Source organism: Bufo bufo, chromosome 6 (assembly GCF_905171765.1).
Source record: "Bufo bufo chromosome 6, aBufBuf1.1, whole genome shotgun sequence".
In the NCBI taxonomy this organism is placed as follows: domain Eukaryota; kingdom Metazoa; phylum Chordata; class Amphibia; order Anura; family Bufonidae; genus Bufo; species Bufo bufo.
The window spans coordinates 167,960,140-167,980,847 of NC_053394.1; the positions used below are offsets into that span (position 1 = coordinate 167,960,140).

General features: G+C 46.4%; 1 protein-coding gene across 1 annotated transcript; it reads right to left on the bottom strand.

Moving 5' to 3' along the window:
* Positions 1–1,580: 1,580 nt before the first annotated feature.
* LOC121004138 (mediator of RNA polymerase II transcription subunit 6-like) lies at positions 1,581–20,318 on the bottom strand. The gene is made up of 9 exons (XM_040436282.1): positions 20,219–20,318; positions 18,292–18,451; positions 10,668–10,759; positions 9,697–9,779; positions 7,234–7,311; positions 6,886–6,943; positions 2,989–3,104; positions 2,637–2,664; positions 1,581–1,924 (listed from the first exon to the last, which is right to left on the bottom strand). The coding sequence occupies exons 1-9, from the start codon at positions 20,238–20,240 to the stop codon at positions 1,797–1,799; spliced, it is 765 nt and encodes a 254-aa protein (XP_040292216.1). The 5' UTR covers positions 20,241–20,318; the 3' UTR covers positions 1,581–1,796.
* Between the last annotated feature and the right edge of the window lie 390 nt (positions 20,319–20,708).

Here is a 20,708-nt window from a genome sequence, read left to right on the forward strand (position 1 = left end):
GATCTTCTGCAGAAAGTATGGTGAATGGACTGCTGAGGACTGGGGCAAAGTCATATTCTCCGATGAAGCCTCTTTCCGATTGTTTGGGGCATCTGGAAAAAGGCTTACCCGGAGAAGAAAAGGTGAGCGCTACCATCAGTCCTGTGTCATGCCAACAGTAAAGCATCCTGACACCATTCATGTGTGGGGTTGCTTCTCATGTGTGGGGTTGCTTCTCATCCAAGGGAGTGGGCTCACTCACAATTTTGCCCAAAAACACAGCCATGATTAAAGAATGGTACCAAAACACCCTCCAACAGCAACTTCTTCCAACAATCCAACAACAGTTTGGTGAAGAACAATGCATTTTCCAGCACGATGGAGCACCGTGCCATAAGGCAAAAGTGGCTCGGGGACCAAAACGTTGACATTTTGGGTCCATGCCTGGAAACTCCCCAGATCTTAATCCTATTGAGAACTTGTGGTCAATCCTCAAGAGGCGGGTGGACAAACAGAAACCCACTAATTCTGACAAACTCCAAGAAGTGATTATGAAAGAATGGGTTGCTATCAGTCAGGAATTGGCCCAGAAGTTGATTGAGAGCATGCCCAGTCGAATTGCAGAAGTCCTGAAAAAGAAGGGCCAACACTGCAAATACTGACTCTTTGCATAAATGTCATGTAATTGTCCATAAAAGCCTTTGAAACGTATGAAGTGCATGTAATTATATTTCACTACATCACAGAAACAACTGAAACAAAGATCTAAAAGCAGTTTAGCAGCAAACTTTGTGTCATTCTCAAAACTTTTGGCCACGACTGTACAACCTGTGCACTGCAGGGCAAAACAACCGTACGGATTTACACTATTTGAGTTTTTTTAGTTGCAGGATATCCACAAATAGGACATTTGCAGCCCTCGGTTTTTTTCTAAAAGGAGAAGGAGATAAGAAAAAAACTGTATACAGTCTGTTTATGACACACGCGGTCCGAACCCTATATGTATACTCCATGAAAGTGTGATTGACCCCACAACACTCCTCGGACCTGCAGCGCAACCGTTTTGCGGACTGGTGATTAGATATCTTCCTATCACATCACAGGATTGTTAGATGGATCGGTCATTGCCTGTAGACAAAGAGCTTGGAAATGGCACCAATCTTAAAGGGGTTATCCCGATATAAATAACGCCTCTGTGGAGACGGTATTTCCTCTGACATCACAATCATGATCCACTCTGTTAGAATCCCCCCGAAAGGTCGTGATGTCAGACCCATGTGGGCTCCCAATCCACAAGCAGGCTAGGCGGAGTCCACTGCTTGTCATATCAAAGCTGTACGGCAGTAGACAGCAAGTAGATGTTGGGGGTGGTAGTGGGTTTAGTTTTCATGGAAGGGTGTAGTAGGCAGTTACATTTCTGGCTGATCTTGCAGCACATAGCACTGTGGGATGCTCATCTACACCCACAACCTGATTTCATTTTTTAAATAAAGGACGCTAACCTATTATAACCCTTGCTGTGGGCCGCCCTCTTCTGTGTGGTCCTAATAATCCTGAATTCTGCTTTCCCCGACAATGACAATGGTCACACACAGAGGGAGTCACTTTATATAATTATACATAACTATAAAAATTACAAAACCAATGCATTCCCTTTCTTACAGTCTCTGTCACAAAGATGCAAAAAAAAAAAAAGTCCCCTCCACCAGCTGGCAGGGCTGGCATCTAGAGGTATTGACCATGGTGCATGTATCCAGCTATGTACAACGTCCACATGTAAGGGTAAGAACCCGCCACTCTTTTCGGAGGGTCCTCTTCTACTGCAGTCTCATTCTCTTCTCTGGGGGACCTTTTGGGGTACCTCCCGGCGGAGCTTTAACCGGCTCCTTTTCCTCTTGTTTTATGGTTTCAGTCGGTTGCTCGGGTTCTTTTTTTATTTGATCCACTAAAAGAAGGTGAAGCAGAATTTTTGTTAATAAATGTATTTCTACCTTAAAAGGGGTTCTGCAGTTTTTTTTAAACTGATGATCTATTCTCTGGATAGATCATCAGCATCTGATCGGCGGGGGTCCGACACCCGGGACCCCCGCCGATCAGCTGTTTGAGAAGGCAGAGGCGCTGGCAGTAGCGCCGCGGCCTTCTCGCTGTTTACCGCAGGCCCAGTGACGTCACGACTAGTATCACTGGCCTGATGCAGTTCAGGTCCATTCAAGTGAACAGAGCTTAGCCCCGCCCAGGCCAGTGATACTAGTCATGATGTCACTGGGCCTGCGGTAAACAGCAAGAAGGCCGCGGCGCTACTGCCAGCGCCGCTGCCTTCTCAAACAGCTGATCGGCAAGGGTCCCGGGTGTCGGACCCCCGCTGATGAGATGCTGATGATCTATCCAGAGGATAGATCATCAGTTTAAAAAAACTGCAGAACCCCTTTAAGCCCAGAGAGTTCCCCCATCTCAAATATGTGTCAGCTACTCATAGGGTAGAGGATAAGTCAGATTGGCGAGTACCTGGGACGGGCACTCAGGGGTCCAGTGTTATTACAGTCTATGGGAAACCTAAGAGCTGGTGGTGCATCAATCTAATCCATCCAGATAGGAGAACCCCTTTAATATATAATATTCTCCACCCACACCTCATGAATAGGGGAACAAACACTTACCAGGTACTGGTTTCTCCCCAGTTTTTTGCTGCAATAATAAAAATAAAGTCAGAACCAGAAAATAGATTATTCTTATTATTGGTAGACATTGGAGAGCTACAATAGGCAATGCAATGTTGATATTGGTTTAAAGGGGTACTCCAGCCACTTAGCATATGTTTTACATAGCACAGGAGACATTACAGCCAAGAGTGGTTAGAGGGTGCAGGACCTGGCGCCTCCGAGCCCGGGGGGGGGGGGGGGGGACGACAGACACGGCAGAGGTCAGAACATGTTCGGTACGATACAGTGAACGGGTATATGGCCGTATGTGTCCAGACAGGTTACACCTCTTGACACGTTTTGAACTCACCTGAATAAACTTTGGAGGAAATTTCTGCCGGAGTTCTAGAAGTAACGCGTCCACCCTCTGCCTCTGGAAGAAGGAGCTGGCCTCTTCCTTCTTTTTAGCCTTTGGTTTGGCTTTGTCTGTAATGAAAAGTACAAATACAAACGGCATGAACCCAAGAAATAGATCTGATTCTGTGCATTCTGCAATGTCGTTTTGGATAATCTAAAATGTACACTTGTGGGAGGTCGTACATCACACGCTAATGTAGGATTGTTTCGATACCAAAAATTTTGATTCGGTTTCGATACCATAAAAAAGTAATGCGATACTCGATACCACGCGGAAAAAATAAAACACCAAAAAAAGCAGCGTGCATTCTGCATTTTATGGAACGTCTGGCCCATAATAGAACAATCCGATCCTATTTTTTGGGGGGGAAAAGGTAACAAAAAATGGCGAATCGCGCATTTCTTTATTATTTTTTTTCTGTTACTGCGTTCACCGCATAGGACAATTTTTTAATATTTTAATAGTTTGGACTTTTCAGACGTGGTGATATGTGATTTTTATTTATTGTTTATATATTTTATATGTAAAATTGGGAAAGGGGTTGATTTATACTTCATATTAATTTTTTTTTACTTTTTATTTACCGTAATAACTATTTCCCAGATCCTGGGATCTTTTGATCCCTGGTCTTATTCACCCTGATAGAGCTCTATTAGGGTGAATAGGATCTCACGTTGCGTTTTTGGTTGGACCGCGCTGCTTCAGGAGATCACGGTAGAAAGTTCCTGCGCCAGAACCATTCAGAAAAATTGGACATGGGAAAGCATTCAAGCCACACAAAGCCTCCCTCTCTCTTTCATCCAAGCTTCTGTGAAAAACCAAAGGTTGCGACAATAGTGAAGCACCTTGAGTTAAAAGGATTTATTATACTCACAAACTCAGTTCGATAACAAGCAGTGTACAGAAAGATAAAACACCCGACCCGGGTTTCGCTCCAAAAAGCTTTGTCAGGGGCATCTGACCCACCCATTCCAGGGCGGTCTTTTAAACTCATAGGTAAGTATACACCCACCTACGTACATCGTAATCTCACAATATAACTCATTATTTCGTACACAAATACATAAAACAATTCCTTATTTCATATCTAAATACAAATATCTAAAACCATAAATAATACCAATTTGCTAATATAAACCTCATTTGTTGCCCTAATCTAAAACCCACCTTATTCTCCATCATGATTCCCGTGGTAAAACTTCATTTATAAGATCCTCCTCTCACGTCACCCCCCACATGACACATCTCACATGTTCAGTCTGGGCCAATCCTGAGCTTCCTTCCCTTACTATCCAAGGTCCTAGAGCTCTTCCTTCTCATTAAACGCTCCCACGTCATACAGCACCACACGTTGCACTCGACCCAATCCTGAATCACTGAATCCTACTGCAAGAGGTCCTTCAACTCCTTACAACCGGCACCATTCTCCTCACGTAAGTCAAATTCAACATTCATCCCCTTCGGTTGCAAAGTATCCATCCAAAAAGAGCCATTCTACCTCCCGCTTATCGATTTGCTTCACTGTATTTCCACCTTGCCAGTGTGGCTTCACCAATTCCACCCCGGTGAATTGTAATCCACCAGGATCCTTTTGGTGTGCCATCTTAAAATGCATTGAGACGCTATGTGTTTCGTGCCCCTTTCTTAGATGTCTGACATGCTCCTGGACTCTTACTTTTAGTTTTCTCATTGTTCGACCCACATATTGGAGGCCACATGGGCACTCCAACATGTAGACGACCCCAGTGCTCTCACAGGTAAACTGTCCCTTGATTTTAAGGTCTAAATCTTCTTCATTTGAATGTACACTTTGCATATCCCTTTTCCTATTCTCTTTTTTTCTATTTCTGCAAGGAAGGCAAAAACCGCACCAGGTGAATTTATTTCCTTTAACCTTCCTTGCGCCTTTATCCGAAATATAACTATGGACTAACCGAGTACGGAGACTTGGAGCTTTTTTATATCCGGCATTCCCCGCATAGATTTTTTTTATATTTTAATACTTTGGACTTTTCTGACGTGGCGATATGTGATATGTTTATTTATTTATTTATTGTTTATATATTTTATTTGGGAAATTGGGAAAGGGGGCGATTTATACTTAATATTTTAGCTTCTTTTTTTTTTTGCACTTTTAATTGAAAAACTATTTCCCCCTTAGGGGCTAGAACCTGGGATCTTTTCATCCCTTGTCCTATTCACCCTGATAGAGCTCTATTAGGGCGAATAGGACTTCACACTGTCCCTGCTGCCCTGTGTATAGTACACACAGCAGCAGGGAGATTACCATGGCAGCCAGGGCTTCAGTAGCGTCAGTAGCCCCAGGATTACACTGCTGGGGCTCCGATCAGAAGCTGCCACTGCCACCAATGAAGAGGAGGGGATGATTTTAACACTGGGGAGGAGGGCGCACTGCGCCACCAATTATAATATAATTAACATTTAATACAGGACGCCGGTGCGGCACCTGAGGGGTTAACTGCAGCTAATCGCAGCTCCCCGCCAGCACCCACCTCCGGGATTTGTATTAAACATTTACTTTCATTGGTGGCGCAGTGCGCTCGCCCCTCTCTCCTAATTGGTGGCAGCGGCACAGGGGGGAGGGGGAGAGGGCTTCCTTCTCTCCTGTGCTGCTGACAACACGGAGCGCGCTGAGAGCAGCGCGCTCCTTGTTCTCTGATACTAGATTGAGAAATAGCGAAGCCTAGTATCGAAAAATGAAATGAAGTAGGTTTGCTTAAAAAAAAAAAAATATATATATATATATATATATATATATATATATATATATATAAATATAAATAATTGCTATATAAATGAATGTACTAATATTAAAGGAGCTGTTCTCTGGGGAATTCAAAGCACTCAAGTGTGGATAAAACAATAAAAGAAGCGATACTCATCCTCCCCAATCCCCTGTTGCTCCTGTTCTGATGGCTATCTGGTCTCTGCTTCCTGCTCCCGTTTCCACACACAGGAAATGCCCAATCACTGGCTGAGATAGCCAATCACTGGCCACTGCGGTGGCCTGAGCAGGCGCATCATATTAATACCTAGACATCCACCAGCTTCTAGTAGACCGGTAAAATGTCTGACTGCAGAGGGCCCCACTACTAGGCACCCAACCTGTAACTAGAATGGGAGTCCTGAGTGCCCAATTCCTACTGACTGCAATCGAGTTTGAATGTAGAGGTGGTTGAGCCCTTTACCTGGATGTCTCAGGCCCATAAACCTTGACGAAGGAGCCACAGGGCACATACTTGACTGCCACTCCATTCAAACTCCCCCTAATATAATTAGTTATGCCACTGAAGGGGTTATGCCATGATTGATGTAAATAATGAAAATCAGACATATAGTACATAATGATACCTTTCTAACAAAGCTAGAACCAGCCCTGTACATCCCATGGACCCAGAGATGTCCACATTCACGGCTCCAAGTGCTCTGCTAGATTTAATTGAAGCTGGCAGCTCAGGGGGCATGTCCTTTCCCTATCACAGTTCAAGGGGCTTGCCCTTTCTGCTGCAGCTCTCTCCCTAGAACTGCCACAGCTTCTAACAGAAGATATGGCTGGCAACAGTTGAAGATTTGAACTGTGCACATGCGACCACCTCCGTGAAATGGCCAAGCGATAAGGAAAAGAACAAACAGCAGGTGGCGCTATACAGATACATTTTATTGAATAGCTCACTGGCTGTACAAAATTTTTAATTACATGCAATTACAAAAGTATTCAGATCCAGGGGCTGGTTTGAAAAATGTTGAATATTTTTTGTGGCACAACCCTTTGTATAGAGAAAGAAGACAACCAACTTCTCCTGCACCAGATATTAAGAATGTACGTACCTCTCTCCTCCTGGTCTTTAAAGTGCCACCAGTAGCCTTTAGAGCAGGGGTGCACAACCTGCGGCCCGGGGGCCACATGCGGCCCTTGATGCCATTCTGTGCGGCCCCAAACCATCTGGTAACAGACATGTATGCCTATGTCTTGTGGCTGCTCACATGTATTTTTCATGTATTTCTCCCATTAGATGGAGTCCTGGAAGTGTAACTAGACATTAATGGTATATAATGTGTGTTTAATATGCCATAAGTACAATATTTCAGTTGTTAATACACCTTTAAATTTTTATTTCGGCCCTCGTCATAGGTTCAGTCTGGCAATGTGGCCCCCAACCAGGAAACGTTGTGCACCCCTGCTTTAGAGGGATGATAGCGGCAGTAAGACATTGCCTCATCAAATGCTGACTGGATCCCATGAATTGCACTAAGCTGGAAAAATCACATATGGATCAGCAATTCTATAAGGAGTTCTTATCATGTGGAGCAAATGAGAACTGTTACTGCTCCATAGTAACTACTAGGGATCGACCGATATTGATTTTTTAGGGCCGATACCGATACCGATAATTTGTGAACTTTCAGGCCGATAGCCGATAATTTATACCGATATTCTGGGAATTTTCATTTTTGAGAAAGAAAAAAAAATTCCTACACAAATCTGCTTAAAATTAATATGTTTATTGTTAATGTGTATTTTTTTTTTTTTTTTATAAATCTTTCATTTATACTTAATATTTTTTTTTTTTTTTACTAACTTTTAGCCCCCTTAGGGACTAGAACCCTTGTCCTATTCACCCTGATAGAGCTCTATCAGGGTGAATAGGAGCTCACACTGTCCCTGCTGCTCTGTGCTATGTGCAGACAGCAGCATGGAGCTGAACATGGCAGCCAAGGCTTCAATAGCGTCCTGGCTGCCATGGTAACCGATCGGAGCCCCAGGATTACACTGCTGGGGCTCCGATCGGAGGAGGAGGGGAGAGGGGATCCTGTGGCCACTGCCACCAATGATTAATACTGGGTGGGGGGGGGGGGGGGGGGGGGGGGGGGGGGGCGCACTGCGCCACCAATGTTTTTACTATTGGCCGGGATTGGGGTGGGGGGCGCACTGCGCCACCAATGAAGATAAGTCTCTCAATCATTCATATACAGGAGGCGGGAGCTGGCTGCAGAATCACATAGCCGGCTCCCGACCTCTATGAGCGGTAGCTGCGATCCGCGGCACCTGAGGAGTTAACTACCGCGGATCGCAGCTATCGCTCATAGAGGTCGGGAGCCGGCTATGTGATTCTGCAGCCAGCTCCCGCCTCCTGTATATGAATGAAAGGCTTATCTTCATTGGTGGCGCAGTGGCCACAGCCCCTCCCCTCCTCTTGTACTTCTTCCTCTCATTAACGGCAGCGGCAGCAGCAGCACAGGGGGGAGGGAGACACTGCTTCCTTCTCCCCTGTGCTGCGGAGGGAACACAGAGAGCGCTGTCAGCAGCGCGTTCTGTGTTCCCAATACGTTATCGGTATATCGGCAAAATAGATGCCGATAACGTTCAAAATCCTCAATATCGGCCGATAATATTGGCCAAACCGATAATCGGTCGATCCCTAGTAACTACTAATACTATCTGGTAATAGAACACACAGGATCCGCTATAAAAAGGATGAACTCTCCACCGTATCACCAAAAATGGCTGGAATCAAGAGAATCTGCACAATGTCACAGGGAGAGGATGAACGGAATATCAGCTGCTGGAAACACTATTATTTTTAGGTAATTACACTACTCCCAAGTACACTTGTTTCTTGGAACTCAATAGAAATGAATGGAGCATGCTGGGAGTGGTAGTTTCACCATATCTGGAGTGCCGGACGTTAGCCATCACTGCAGACTGTGCTCTAATATATGGATTTCCCAAGAAAGAGAACCATCTCGCCAGCGCCACCTATTGGCAGTGTCTCCTCTGTCAAATCCTAAGGTTTGTTGGAAACTTGCATCTTGACTCAGAGGGAGCCACTTCCGATAGGTGGCGCTGGCGAGATGGTTCTCTTCCTTGCAGTGTCGTTTCCCATAATGCATTGCCAAAAAAGTCTCCATACCAGGGAGTACTTCCCATAAGTCTCCACACAGGACTGGTCTCTTTACGCACCCGGCCTAAGACACGGATTTCCCAAAATGTTCCCTATACAAGGGAAAGCAATGCAAATAACAGAAGAGTGGACAAATTAAAGGGGTCCGTGCTGTGTGAAAATGTTGTTGTTTTGTAGAAATTACAGTTTATCAATTGTTGACGGGCTGCTGATTGACAGCTTTCTCCCTATGCACAGTTAGGCCTCATGCACGCGGCCGTTGCGTGAATGGGGGGGGCGCAATTAGCGTTCCCCGATGCACAGATGCGATCTGTGCAGCGGCTGAGACGGATCCAGGCCTATTCAACTTGATTGGGTCCGTGATCCGCCCGCACCACAATAAAATAGAACATGTTCTATTGGTGATGCGAGGGGCACACGGCCGGTGCCCGCATATTGCGGACCTGCTGTTTGCGGGCCACAATACAGGCACGGCCGGGCAGTCAGCAGGGGGGAGCCCACTGCTCATGAAGACATCGGACCCCTGCCTGATAGCACGCACGTGGATCTACGTGACAACATTTTCACAAATCAGAGACAGCACGGAAATCAGCGAGACCACTATATACGGACTGGCAGATTCCCTATAAAATGACATTGCCGTCATCAAATGGAGAGGAGCTGCTACAATGTGCTAGCATCTCCGCCACAACAGAGCCAAAGTAAACTCAGCCTGGGTGACATATCCGTATCTTACTGTTCTGGAGTTGATGACAGATCCGAGGTCGGGGGCCTGGTAGATGACGCCTGCTATGATGTAGTAGTCAGCCAGTGGTATAGCTGCAAAGAGAAAGCGATCAGGTCAACAATTGTTTGTAACAAGGTGCTCACTGGATGTCAAAAATGTTTTTTTTTTAATTTTAATAATTAGACAATGTTGTATTACTAGAGGCGGACTCTTGTTAAGGACTCTCATCTATCTATAGATTCCAGAGCAGAGGCCATCTTTTAGAGGGAGCTGTGTAAAAGCTTAAAGGGGTATTCCTATCTGGGACATTGGTGGCATATCACTAGGATATGCCATCGGTATCAGATAGGTGGAACTCAATCCTAACTCTAGAACAGGACCCCCAATGTAAAGGACAGCAAATCACACATGCACAACTTGCTCTCCATTCACTGTTATGAGAGTTCTGAAAAAAGCCTAAAGAGCGCGCTGAAATATTTTCGGGAGTCCCATGGCAGTGAATAGAGAGAAGGCAGTGAATAGAGAGAAAGCCGTAAATGTGGGGTTTGCTTTAAATTGGGGGCCCCGTTCTAGAGATAGGAGTGAGCTCCAGAGGTCGGACCCTCACCTATCTGACACTGATTACATATCCTAGCGATATACCATCAATGTCCCACATGGGAATACCCCTTTAAGCTTTACACAGCTCCTTCTAAAAGATGTCCTCTGCTCTGGCCTATAGATGGGGGTCCTCAGATCAGGTATACCTGTAATGTAGATGAACCTAAAACATACACTGCATCAAGTAGATGGACTGACACCCGGCACCCCCACCAATCAGCTTGTACACAGCAGCTGCCGACACCAGAGCAGACAGCTCCACCTACTGTGTAGTGGCCGTGCCGGGTTACTGCAGCTCAGCTAAGGATACTGTAGGTCATCAATATCTATAACTTATAAAATCCCTTTAACCTACAGTCATTCAGTATATTATATCTCACCCTGTGTAGGCGACTGCCGCTGCTGCTTTCTTATGATGAACAGTATAGGCTCTTGTGCATGCAGCAAAATATACTCCACGCCGACCATCTGACTAGAATACGGACATAACAGAGTTAGGATATGCATTTAAGGACATGTTCACGCCTTCATTGGAGGATCCATGTAGTTCCCTTTAGCCATGGAAGCATTTTTAGAATAACCTGTGGAGACGTCCGGCTCCTCTGCCTTTATATCCCGCAGACCCATCAGTAGAGTGCACATTAACCGGGGCGTGGTCTGCCAGGCATGTGAGCGGACGTGAACTCCGGAGCTCCTGCACTACCCTGAAATTTTATCCGCCTAAAGTACCTGTATACCGCTACTATATCGGGATCACAGCGCTCACAGCATCGGCAACACTGCCGGAACAGACTCCGGTCCTTTCAGCGGCCACCATGTCCAGACGGGGGACCGGGAAAGGAAACAGCAAGGTCTCACAAGATGGTGCCGGGAGCGCCACACCGCGACGCAAAGACCGAGTGACGGATATGCAGCAAGAGGTGGCAGAGAGGCTGAGTCAGTTTGCGCACACACCGGAGCTTCTCAGGGAGAGCTGCCCCTCTGACACCAGACACAGTGAGTCCTCCTTGACCGGAGCGGGACGGGAGTCTGAAGGGGAAGGGCCTGAGGAAGTGATGGGCCTGAAACAGCACCCTAACAGATTCGCCGCCATTCAAGACCCAGATGGCACTGGGGACTCTGATGCAGTCTACTCAGATGTAGAGGAGCCCACTATAAAAGACGTTCTCCAGGCCATTACTAAGTGGGGCAAATCACTTACTATCCTGACCATGCAGGTGGGGGCGATTAAAGAGGACATCTCTATTGTCAGGCACGATATTAGAAAGCTGGAGGACCGCACTACATCCCTGGAGGATCGCATGGGAGACATGGAGGATGAGGTGCAGCCGCTAAAAAGAGCAACAGCGGAACATTCTCGCAGGCTTGACATTATCTCTGCCAAACAAGATGACATGGAAAATCGCCTGAGGCGTAATAATGTGCGTTTAGTGGGTGTGCCTGAAAAAGTGGAAGGCCCAAACCCCACTGAGTATTTTGAGAAATGGCTCAAGGATCAGTTTGGAGAGGGCGTATTGTCTCCCTTATTCGCTATTGAAAGGGCGCACAGAGTTCCGTCGAGGCCACTGCCACCAGGAGCGCCACCAAGACCTGTCCTGATGAAAGTACTGCACTATAGGGATAGAGACTCTATTCTACGCAAGGCCAGGGATATGCCTGATCTATCCATAGATGGTCACAGAGTCTCGTTCTTTCCTGATTTTTCTATGGAGGTTCAGAAAAGACGCGCCCGTTTCCTGGATGTAAAGAGACGTTTGCGGGTACTTGGAACATCGTACTCAATGCTATATCCGGCGAAGCTCAGAATAGTGGCTCTGGGAACCACAAGCTTCTTTGAAGACCCGAAAGAGGCATCCAGATGGCTAGATCGACACGAGCGGCAGCTCCGGGCGAAAGGGAACCAAGGCGACTAAGAGGCCCATCTGGAAGAAGGGACAATGCACCCACCGTAGGGTGATTATGTTCTGTGTAAAAGCGGAAATTTTGAATCTTGCTAAATTTTGATATCCGTATTACATGTTTTGTATGATTTAGTAAGAGGTCCAGCTGCATGTACGTGATACTAGGTTGGTGAGCGATGCTAACATAGTCTATTTTGTTCAACTATACTGGGGGTTAGTGCAGGAAGGTACACAGTTTTATACATTCCAGTTACTTGAAAAGGTGTGAGTGTACCTGGCGTGATACAACAGTTTGAGATTGCGCCAGACGTCACGGGTTTGGGAGGCCAGCTTTGCTGACAGATTTTAGGAATACCCACGGGCCTTAATATTAAGGTATATTTGTGGGGTCTGTTAGAAGGCGAGACTTCCAGGGTTAGGTAATGAGGGAGGGACTGTTTGGGGATGGGGGGGAAGGGGGGAGTTAGGGAAGGGGGATCTTAGGTCCATGTTGGTGATCCAGGGAAGACCGACACTGAAGAAATATGTTTTACAGCATCCGGTACATATATGGGTTCGCATGTTTGAATATGGCTAGTCCAGTGAATTTCCTGAGTTGGAACGTTAGAGGGGTTAAAGATGCTATCAAAAGAAAGGCAGTAATGGAAACGGTAAAGTCATATTATCCTGTAATTTGTTGTCTACAAGAGACGCATCTCCTTCCGGAGCAATCCCACTTATTGTCCCCTAGTTGGACATCTCAATGTTATCATTCTACTTACTCCTCATATGCAAGGGGGGGTAAGTATTTTGATTCATAGACAGCTAAGTTTTAACTGTATAGATAAGAGGATTGATCCGAATGGGGGCTATGTCTTCCTATATGGAACACTTTTTAATGTTCAATGTATTATTTGTGGGATTTATATACCGCCACCATATTCCCCGACTACCCTTAAAAAACTGATAGCCTTTATGTCAGACTATCCGGATGTACCTGCATTGATCTTGGGGGACTTTAATAATGTGATCTGTACGGAATGGGACAGGTTGCAGACCTCTGATGCTCATTCAGGGGGGCAAATTACACCATTTGGGAGACTTCTGGAGGAGGCATCATTGTTGGATTTCTGGAGGCTGCGTAATCCTTCTGTACGGCAGTATTTTTGCTGCTCTAGTACCTATCAGACACTGTCGAGAATAGATCTAGCGCTGGGGAATGAGGCGATGGGGTGTCGTATCTGCAACATTGAATATTTACCTAGGAAAATTTCTGACCACTCCCCCATTTTGGTGTCAGCTAACTTCCTTACCCCCTTGAACAGTGGGAGACCACTGTGGAAATTCAACCCATTCTGGTTGTCAGTGATACCTACAGTATCAAATATTGGGACAGCGCTGACAGAATTTTTTACCATTAATCTTGTGGGATCTTCTCCATTGATAGTATGGGATGCCATGAAGGCATTTCTGCGGGGAATACTAATTGCGGAGGTCAATAAAAAACGGAATGAGTCTCGAATAACAATTAGGAATTTGGAGCGCCTGTTGGTGGATGCGGAGACCCAATACGTTCGGCAGCCCACGGAATTGCTCAAGGAGCAGTGGCAAGAAACACAGCGTAAACTAAATGATAAGATTCTCCTCAGGGCAAAGAATAAACGTTTCTTTCAGAGACAATCATTTTATGAAGAAGGGGAAAGAGCAGGTAGATTGCTATCACTGCTCTCTAAAGCACAGCAGCCTTCTGCATATGTCGCTGCTCTTTGCGATAATGAGGGGACTGTCTGTACTGCTCAGGATAGGGTAGTGGAAATTATGCATACGTTTTATTCATCCCTATATGAGTCCAAGGCCAGTGCAGGAGTGCCAGAAATTGTAGGATTCCTGGATGGGATACAACTCCCCACGTTAGGGGCAGATCAGGTATCAGCCTTGGACGGACCCATTACAATTACAGAGCTGGAAAGGGCCCTGAGTGAAATGTCAAATACCAAGGCCCCAGGGAGTGATGGATTACCTGCCGAAATATTTAAAACATTTGCCCCTATTCTGCTCCCCCAGTTGTTGGAAGTGTTCAAGGAGGCACAGCGTCAGGATGGGTTGCCTCTTAGCATGAATGAGGCAATCATAGTCGTTAACCCTAAGCAGGGTAAAGATCCTCTGTTAGCTGAATCATATCGGCCTATTTCATTATTGCAGGTCGATGTGAAGATATTGGCTAAAGTATTAGCGAATAGGCTCAATACTGTGATCACGTCACTAATACATACGGATCAGGCCGGATTCATGCCCAATATGTCAACGGCTGTTAATATTAGACGCCTTTTCTTGAACATACAGGCGAGCCGATTCCGCGGGTTGAATGCGGCGGTCGCGTCTCTGGACGCGGCCAAAGCATTTGACAGTGTGGAATGGGATTACTTGTGGGCCGTACTCAGGAGGATGGGCTTTGGATCTGTCTTTATCCAATGGATCAAGCTTCTATATAAAATCCCCACTGCTAGGATTAGGGTTAATGGAGCTCTTTCTCACTCCTTTTCGTTACACAGAGGGACAAGGCAGGGGTGTCCATTATCGCCCTTGCTTTTTGCAATAGCTATTGAGCCGTTGGCAGCGGCATTGAGGGAGGCGCGGGAGGTTCAAGGTTTTAGATATGGGGGGATAACTGAAAAGGTGGCCCTCTATGCTGATGATATGCTTCTATTCCTTGATGATTGGAACTCCTCCCTTCCGGCAGCTATGAGCATCATAAATGGGTTCAGTAGGTTATCGGGACTGTGCATTAACTGGTCCAAGTCTGCACTTATGACGCTTTCGACTGAGGAGGGGCGAGGTGGAGGCTCTACGGAGGGCTTGCAACTAGTCAAATCCTTTAAATACCTGGGTGTTCAGGTCACCATTGATGTAGCGGACTATGAAAAATTAAACCTGACTCCGTTAATACAGCGATTTCGGCAGAAGGTGCAGACTTGGACCAAGTTGCCACTCTCAGTAATAGGAAGAGTTAACCTTATAAAAATGATTTTAATGCCACAGCTCCTATATTTGCTACATAATGCACCTGTATGGGTGCCTGCCAGATTTTTTGTCACAGTTAACGCTATATTCCGGGACCTGATTTGGAAGAGAGGGGTTCCACGTATTAAACTAGCAACGCTGTGCAGATCAAAAACGGATGGGGGACTTGGGGCCCCGGATCCGTGGATCTACTATTTAGCTGCCCAACTTTAACAATTGCGGGGATGGGGAGTGGAGGAAGGAATTGATAAAGCAGGAAGAATAGTGAGTCACTATGTTAAAGGCAAAAATCTGATGACGGCACTGGAGGATGGATCATTGGATAAAATGGGAAGCGACATCCCGCTACTACGGGTGATTCATAAAGTCTGGTGGAAAGGCAGGTCAATAGCTGGGGTACAGGGTTATACTAGGTTCACCGCAATTTGGCCTAACCCTCTGTATGCAGAATTACATAAAGTGCCTGGTGTCCAGGTTTGGGGTAGGTACGGACTCACTTACATGCACCAGCTATATGAGGGGAATACTCTGAAAGAATATGCCCAACTTCAAAAGGAATTTATGCTCCCACACTCCCAATTCTATTTATACTTGCAGATGCGACACGCTATACGTGCTCAGGATGCAGCGGGGGGAAAAGCGCCGGCCTCCAGAAATCCGATGATTGATTTAGCTAGTTCCGGGGGATCCACCAGAGGGGTCATATCATTGCACTATAGCAGTCTTATGGAAATGAAGTTTAAAAAGCAACCTCTTCGGTTGTATGATAAGTGGCGGGAGGATATTGACGACCTGACAGAAGAGCAATGGCGTGCAGTCCTGGAAGGGTTCACAGATGTTGCGGTTAGCGAAACGCACAGAATGTCACAATTGCTGTTGCTGCATAGAGTTTATCGAACACCTGTCCTTTTGAGGAGAATGGGGTACAGGTCGGATGACGTGTCCTAGATGCGATGCACCCAATGCTACGTTGATGCACCTTATGTGGAACTGCCCTAGGTTGAGGAGATATTGGGAGGGTATAATAGATCTAATACGGAAAGTGTTTGAGATAAGAGTGGAGGCAGATGCCAGATTATGTGTATTAGGTTGCACTGAGTCAGTACAACTAGCTGCGGAGCAGAAATTAGCGGTAACCCGCATAATGTATCAAGCAAGGAAGGTGATTGCGTACCATTGGGTGGATCATGATCCTCCGGAGGTGGGGGAGCTTGTTCGTAAGGTTCACACACTGCTACAAATGGAAAACTTCGTATACCAGAAGAGAAACAACAGTAAGAAGTATGAGAGGATTTGGGGAAGGTGGAGGCAATACTACAATATTGTAGACTAATGTCGCTTAAAATAGATACTGGAATCCACATTGTCCCGGATCCACTCATATTTTTAGAGGTCACACACAGGAGACAGGGGTGTCATAGATTACTGGGAGGAGGTACGGGAGGTGTGCTGCCAAAGGGTATGGGGTATAGTCTACTGGGGTGTGGAGTGGTATATACGTTCTACTATGCTGCAAAGTAATGTACTGATATATTTCAATTAATGACATGCAATATGTGCCTGAGGTGTATGTGCCGGATGTCCAGCTATACTGTATAATTGATGCATTTCTGTATTGAACGCTCTCTGGGATAGATTTTTTGGAGGGGCTCTACCTGGATCCAAGACGTTGGGGTATTGGGTGGGGGGGACTGTTTCGTTTGTCTAAAAAAAAAAATGCTTTGAAAATCTCAATAAAAACAATCTGATTTAAAAGAGTGCACATTAACCGGGGCCGGAGTCTCTGACTGCATGCACACTACTTCCGTCTGGGTCCATGAACGCTGGTGTGTACTGTACTTACAGGTCTGCAGGGGGTAGGAGATCACAGTCCTGCTGTGGTCAGGAGCAGTTCCAAGTAGATCTGCACAGTTTAAACATCAGCTTCACTTTAGTGGCACACACCAGGCTAAATGGATATTTGTGTTATGCCTATTGCAGGGCCTGAAGGGTTGGAGCATAATACGGGGGTCCTAAGAGAATCCCTAAGTCATGCACCACCACCTCAGCCCCAGCACTGGACATAATTAGTGCGTTCCTTCAAAGGGGTTGTTCATATTTACCTGCTCCACGCCACTGGGTTCCGATTCCTTCGCTCCAGCGCTTATCAAAACCCTGTATGATGCAGGTCAAATGCCCGCTGCAGCCAATGACTGGCCGCAGCAATGATGTGACCCCCTTACTGGGCCAAGTGATGCATGGGGGAGACATCGCCGCTGCAGCCAGTCATTGGCTGCAGAGGCCATGTGGCCCACATTAAATAGGATGCTGACAGGCAGGGACCAGAGTGAGGGACTGAAGGAGCAGGAACCCAGCGACAGGGAGCAGAGAAGTATGCTTCCTCACCCAGGTCTGGCCACACGGGGATGGGTCTAGTAGACAGTCTCCTGCCACCCCATTCCCCCAAAGATGAACAACCCCTTTAAGGTATTGCCAAGCTAATACTTTATAAGCACAAGTAATAAAACATAGTGTGTCTTATGCACGAAGACCTGTCCTCTGTGTGTTGGACCATTATTCCTCCTGAAAATAAGAATATAAGTGACAACTGGGTGTCGCTAGGTGGGGGTGTCCCTGCACAGTCTGCCAGTAATTTGGTAAGGATGCACCCATTTGACAAGGGGAATGATAACACCTAAGACAAGAGTCCTAAGAATAGATGCTCCAGAATGGTCATTGCATGGGGAACACAAGTCATTACTAAAGCAGACATGTCAGGAGAGGGGGCAGGTGATAGCGGGACCTGATGACAATCTGACGTGTATATCCCCACCACTTGTCTGTTGCCGATCCTCTTGTTTCCCCACAAATAAGTGGTCCCTGAAGTGACCATCCGCAGCAGCTCCACCGCAGACTCATTCCATAACGAAACCCGTCCAATCAGTAAAGCAGAGCAGGCGTGATAGTGAAGGCTTCAGGGCTAAACGCTGCTGGCTCGCCATGTCTGGCCACATCAATGGGGGGTGTAGAAAGCGCCTTACATGTTGTGTACAGCAGGAGAGGGCATCACTGTGTGCCCATAACAAAATGCCAACGTCATCGTACAGCCCCCAGCAGAACTTACTTCAGATGCTCCAGTGTTAACCTCTGCATCTTAACCACCTCATTATTGCAGGTCCTGTCGTAGAAGGGGTTACTCCTCTCCGAGAAATAGTCCAGCACAGTCCCCGTATTTAATATGGGGATCCAGGAGCTGTCCACCCAGGAGATGCTGAGTAAGTTATCTGGAAGAACAACAGCAAAGCCTCATGGGTAAGAGAGCAACATCTGCTAGCCTTGATCTGAGCCGCAGCGTAAAGCCTCATTCACACGTCAGTGTTTGGTCAGTGATTTCCATCAGTGATTGTGAGCCAAAACCAGTTGTGGAGCCTCCATAGACATAAGGTATGAGGGAAAGATCTGCCCCTGTTCTGTGTTTAGAGCCGCACCTGGTTTTGGCTCAAAATCACTGACCGAACACTGACGTGTGAATGAGGTATAAGGCGGCATTCACACGACTGTGTGTATTTTGCAGTCCGCAAAAAATATGGATGACGTCCACGTTGCATCCTTTTTTTTTTTTTTTTTGCAGCCCCATTGGAACAATGCCTATTCTTATCCATAAAGCAGACAAGAAGAAGTTCTATTTTTTTTAGCGGGGCCGCGGGACGGACATTATTGAAATGAAAGGGTCCACATCCGACCAGCCAGCCACATGCTCATTCCTTCTTCTAATCTACTTTAAAATTCCGTCTCTGCTTGCTGTCACTGAATGGGTGCCTTTTTTGTATCCTTTCTCAGAATGAGAATCCTTCCCAGTCATGTGTTCTATGTGTTAGAAGAAGTCTTAGAACTGTCCTTTAGGCCTCATGCCCATGACCGTTGTGTGTTTTGCGGTCCGCAAAACACGGATGGCGTCTGTGTGCATTCCGCAATTTGCAGAATGGCGCGGACAGCCGTTAATATAACTGCCTATTCTCGTCCGCAAAACAGACAAGAATAGAACAGGTTATATATATTTTTTGCGGACCACGGAACGGAGTGCTGTCCGCATGTTTTGCGGCCCCATTGAAGTGAATGGGTCCGCATCCGAGCCGCAAAAACTGTGGCTCATATGCAGACCAAAACAACGGTCATGTGCATGACTAGTGTTGAGCGAACTTGTGTTTTAAGTTCGGCGTCTACAGTTTGGGTTATCGAAGAATCGCGTTATGGATTCTCAATTCGGTTATGGTCCGTGGTAGCGGAATCCATAACGCGATTCCTCGATAACCCGAACTTAAAAGTTCGCTTGACACTATGAATGAGGCCTTGAGGGCATGTTCAGACAGCTGATTTTCCCATCAGATCCTCTGCCGCAGATTTCCAGTTTGACATGTGCTGAATCCGCACTCAAATCTGGCCCTAATTAGCACGTCGCCGGCCCGCACAGTTTCCATAGCAAGAACTGACATGTGGATTTCAAATCTGTAAGCGTGCAGGCTACCGCATGGATTTCCAATTGACATCAACGAGGCATGGTTTTTGGGTGAATTTCACACATTTTGTTGCTGAATAAGTGCCGAAATCTGGCTGAAAATTCTGCAGTGTGACGAAAAAAAACTAACAAGCCACATGACCAGATCTCAGTATCATCAAAAAAGGCTCCCATTCAATGGCTGTCAGCAGAGATCTTGAATAACCCTAATGAGGGGTTCTCCTTCTCAGTAACAGGGCACACCCCACAGAAATGAACTGGAGCACTGGATCCAGCCGGGGGTACTGAGCCTGCACTGTTATGGGGCAGTGTGGATCATGACTTTCTAATATACATAAATATACAGATCCTGGGATCCACTAGATCTCCCCCTGTTACTGCAGAACTAGGGGATCCAGTAGGAGCTGTCAGCTGAAACCCTGTATAACACAGCGCCACAGAAGGCGTCATTACAAGGCACAGCCGCTGACCTCACCACTTGTATGTATCAGCTGCCCCTCACTAAAGAGAAGATAAAACGCAGACAGTCACTTACCTCTGATATCCACCCCCGCCATGGTGAAACGCACAAACAAGCCGCATCTGGAGACCAGACAAAAAGTGAAAACATTTCAGTAGTCATTTCCTGTAAGTCGTCGTCAGCCATTTTGTCGGAGATAAATCCCCATACAGTATAGCGCTCCAAGGGCCTCTCATAACGAGACCTGAGAGGATAAAAAGTAGTTTTGCCTCTACCGCTTATATGTCTGCAGCTAGTCTAGTGCCGCATAGAACAAGACTGTAGAGCGCCCTCTGTATGTGGGAAGACTGCATTGCAATTCTTAGATGTAATGAAGTCATCTGTGTAGTCATTCATGGCAGTGTTATTAGGAGCACATACCCGAGCTCTTGTGCCCAGGCATCTCCTGTGTGTCTAGTCAGGAAGTTGGGATCCAGTAAGAGTCGGAAGGGCAACACCAGGAAATCGGTGAAGGGATGCGCTTTCTTTTTTATCTCATTCTGCCCCATATATAGTGTAATCCCAC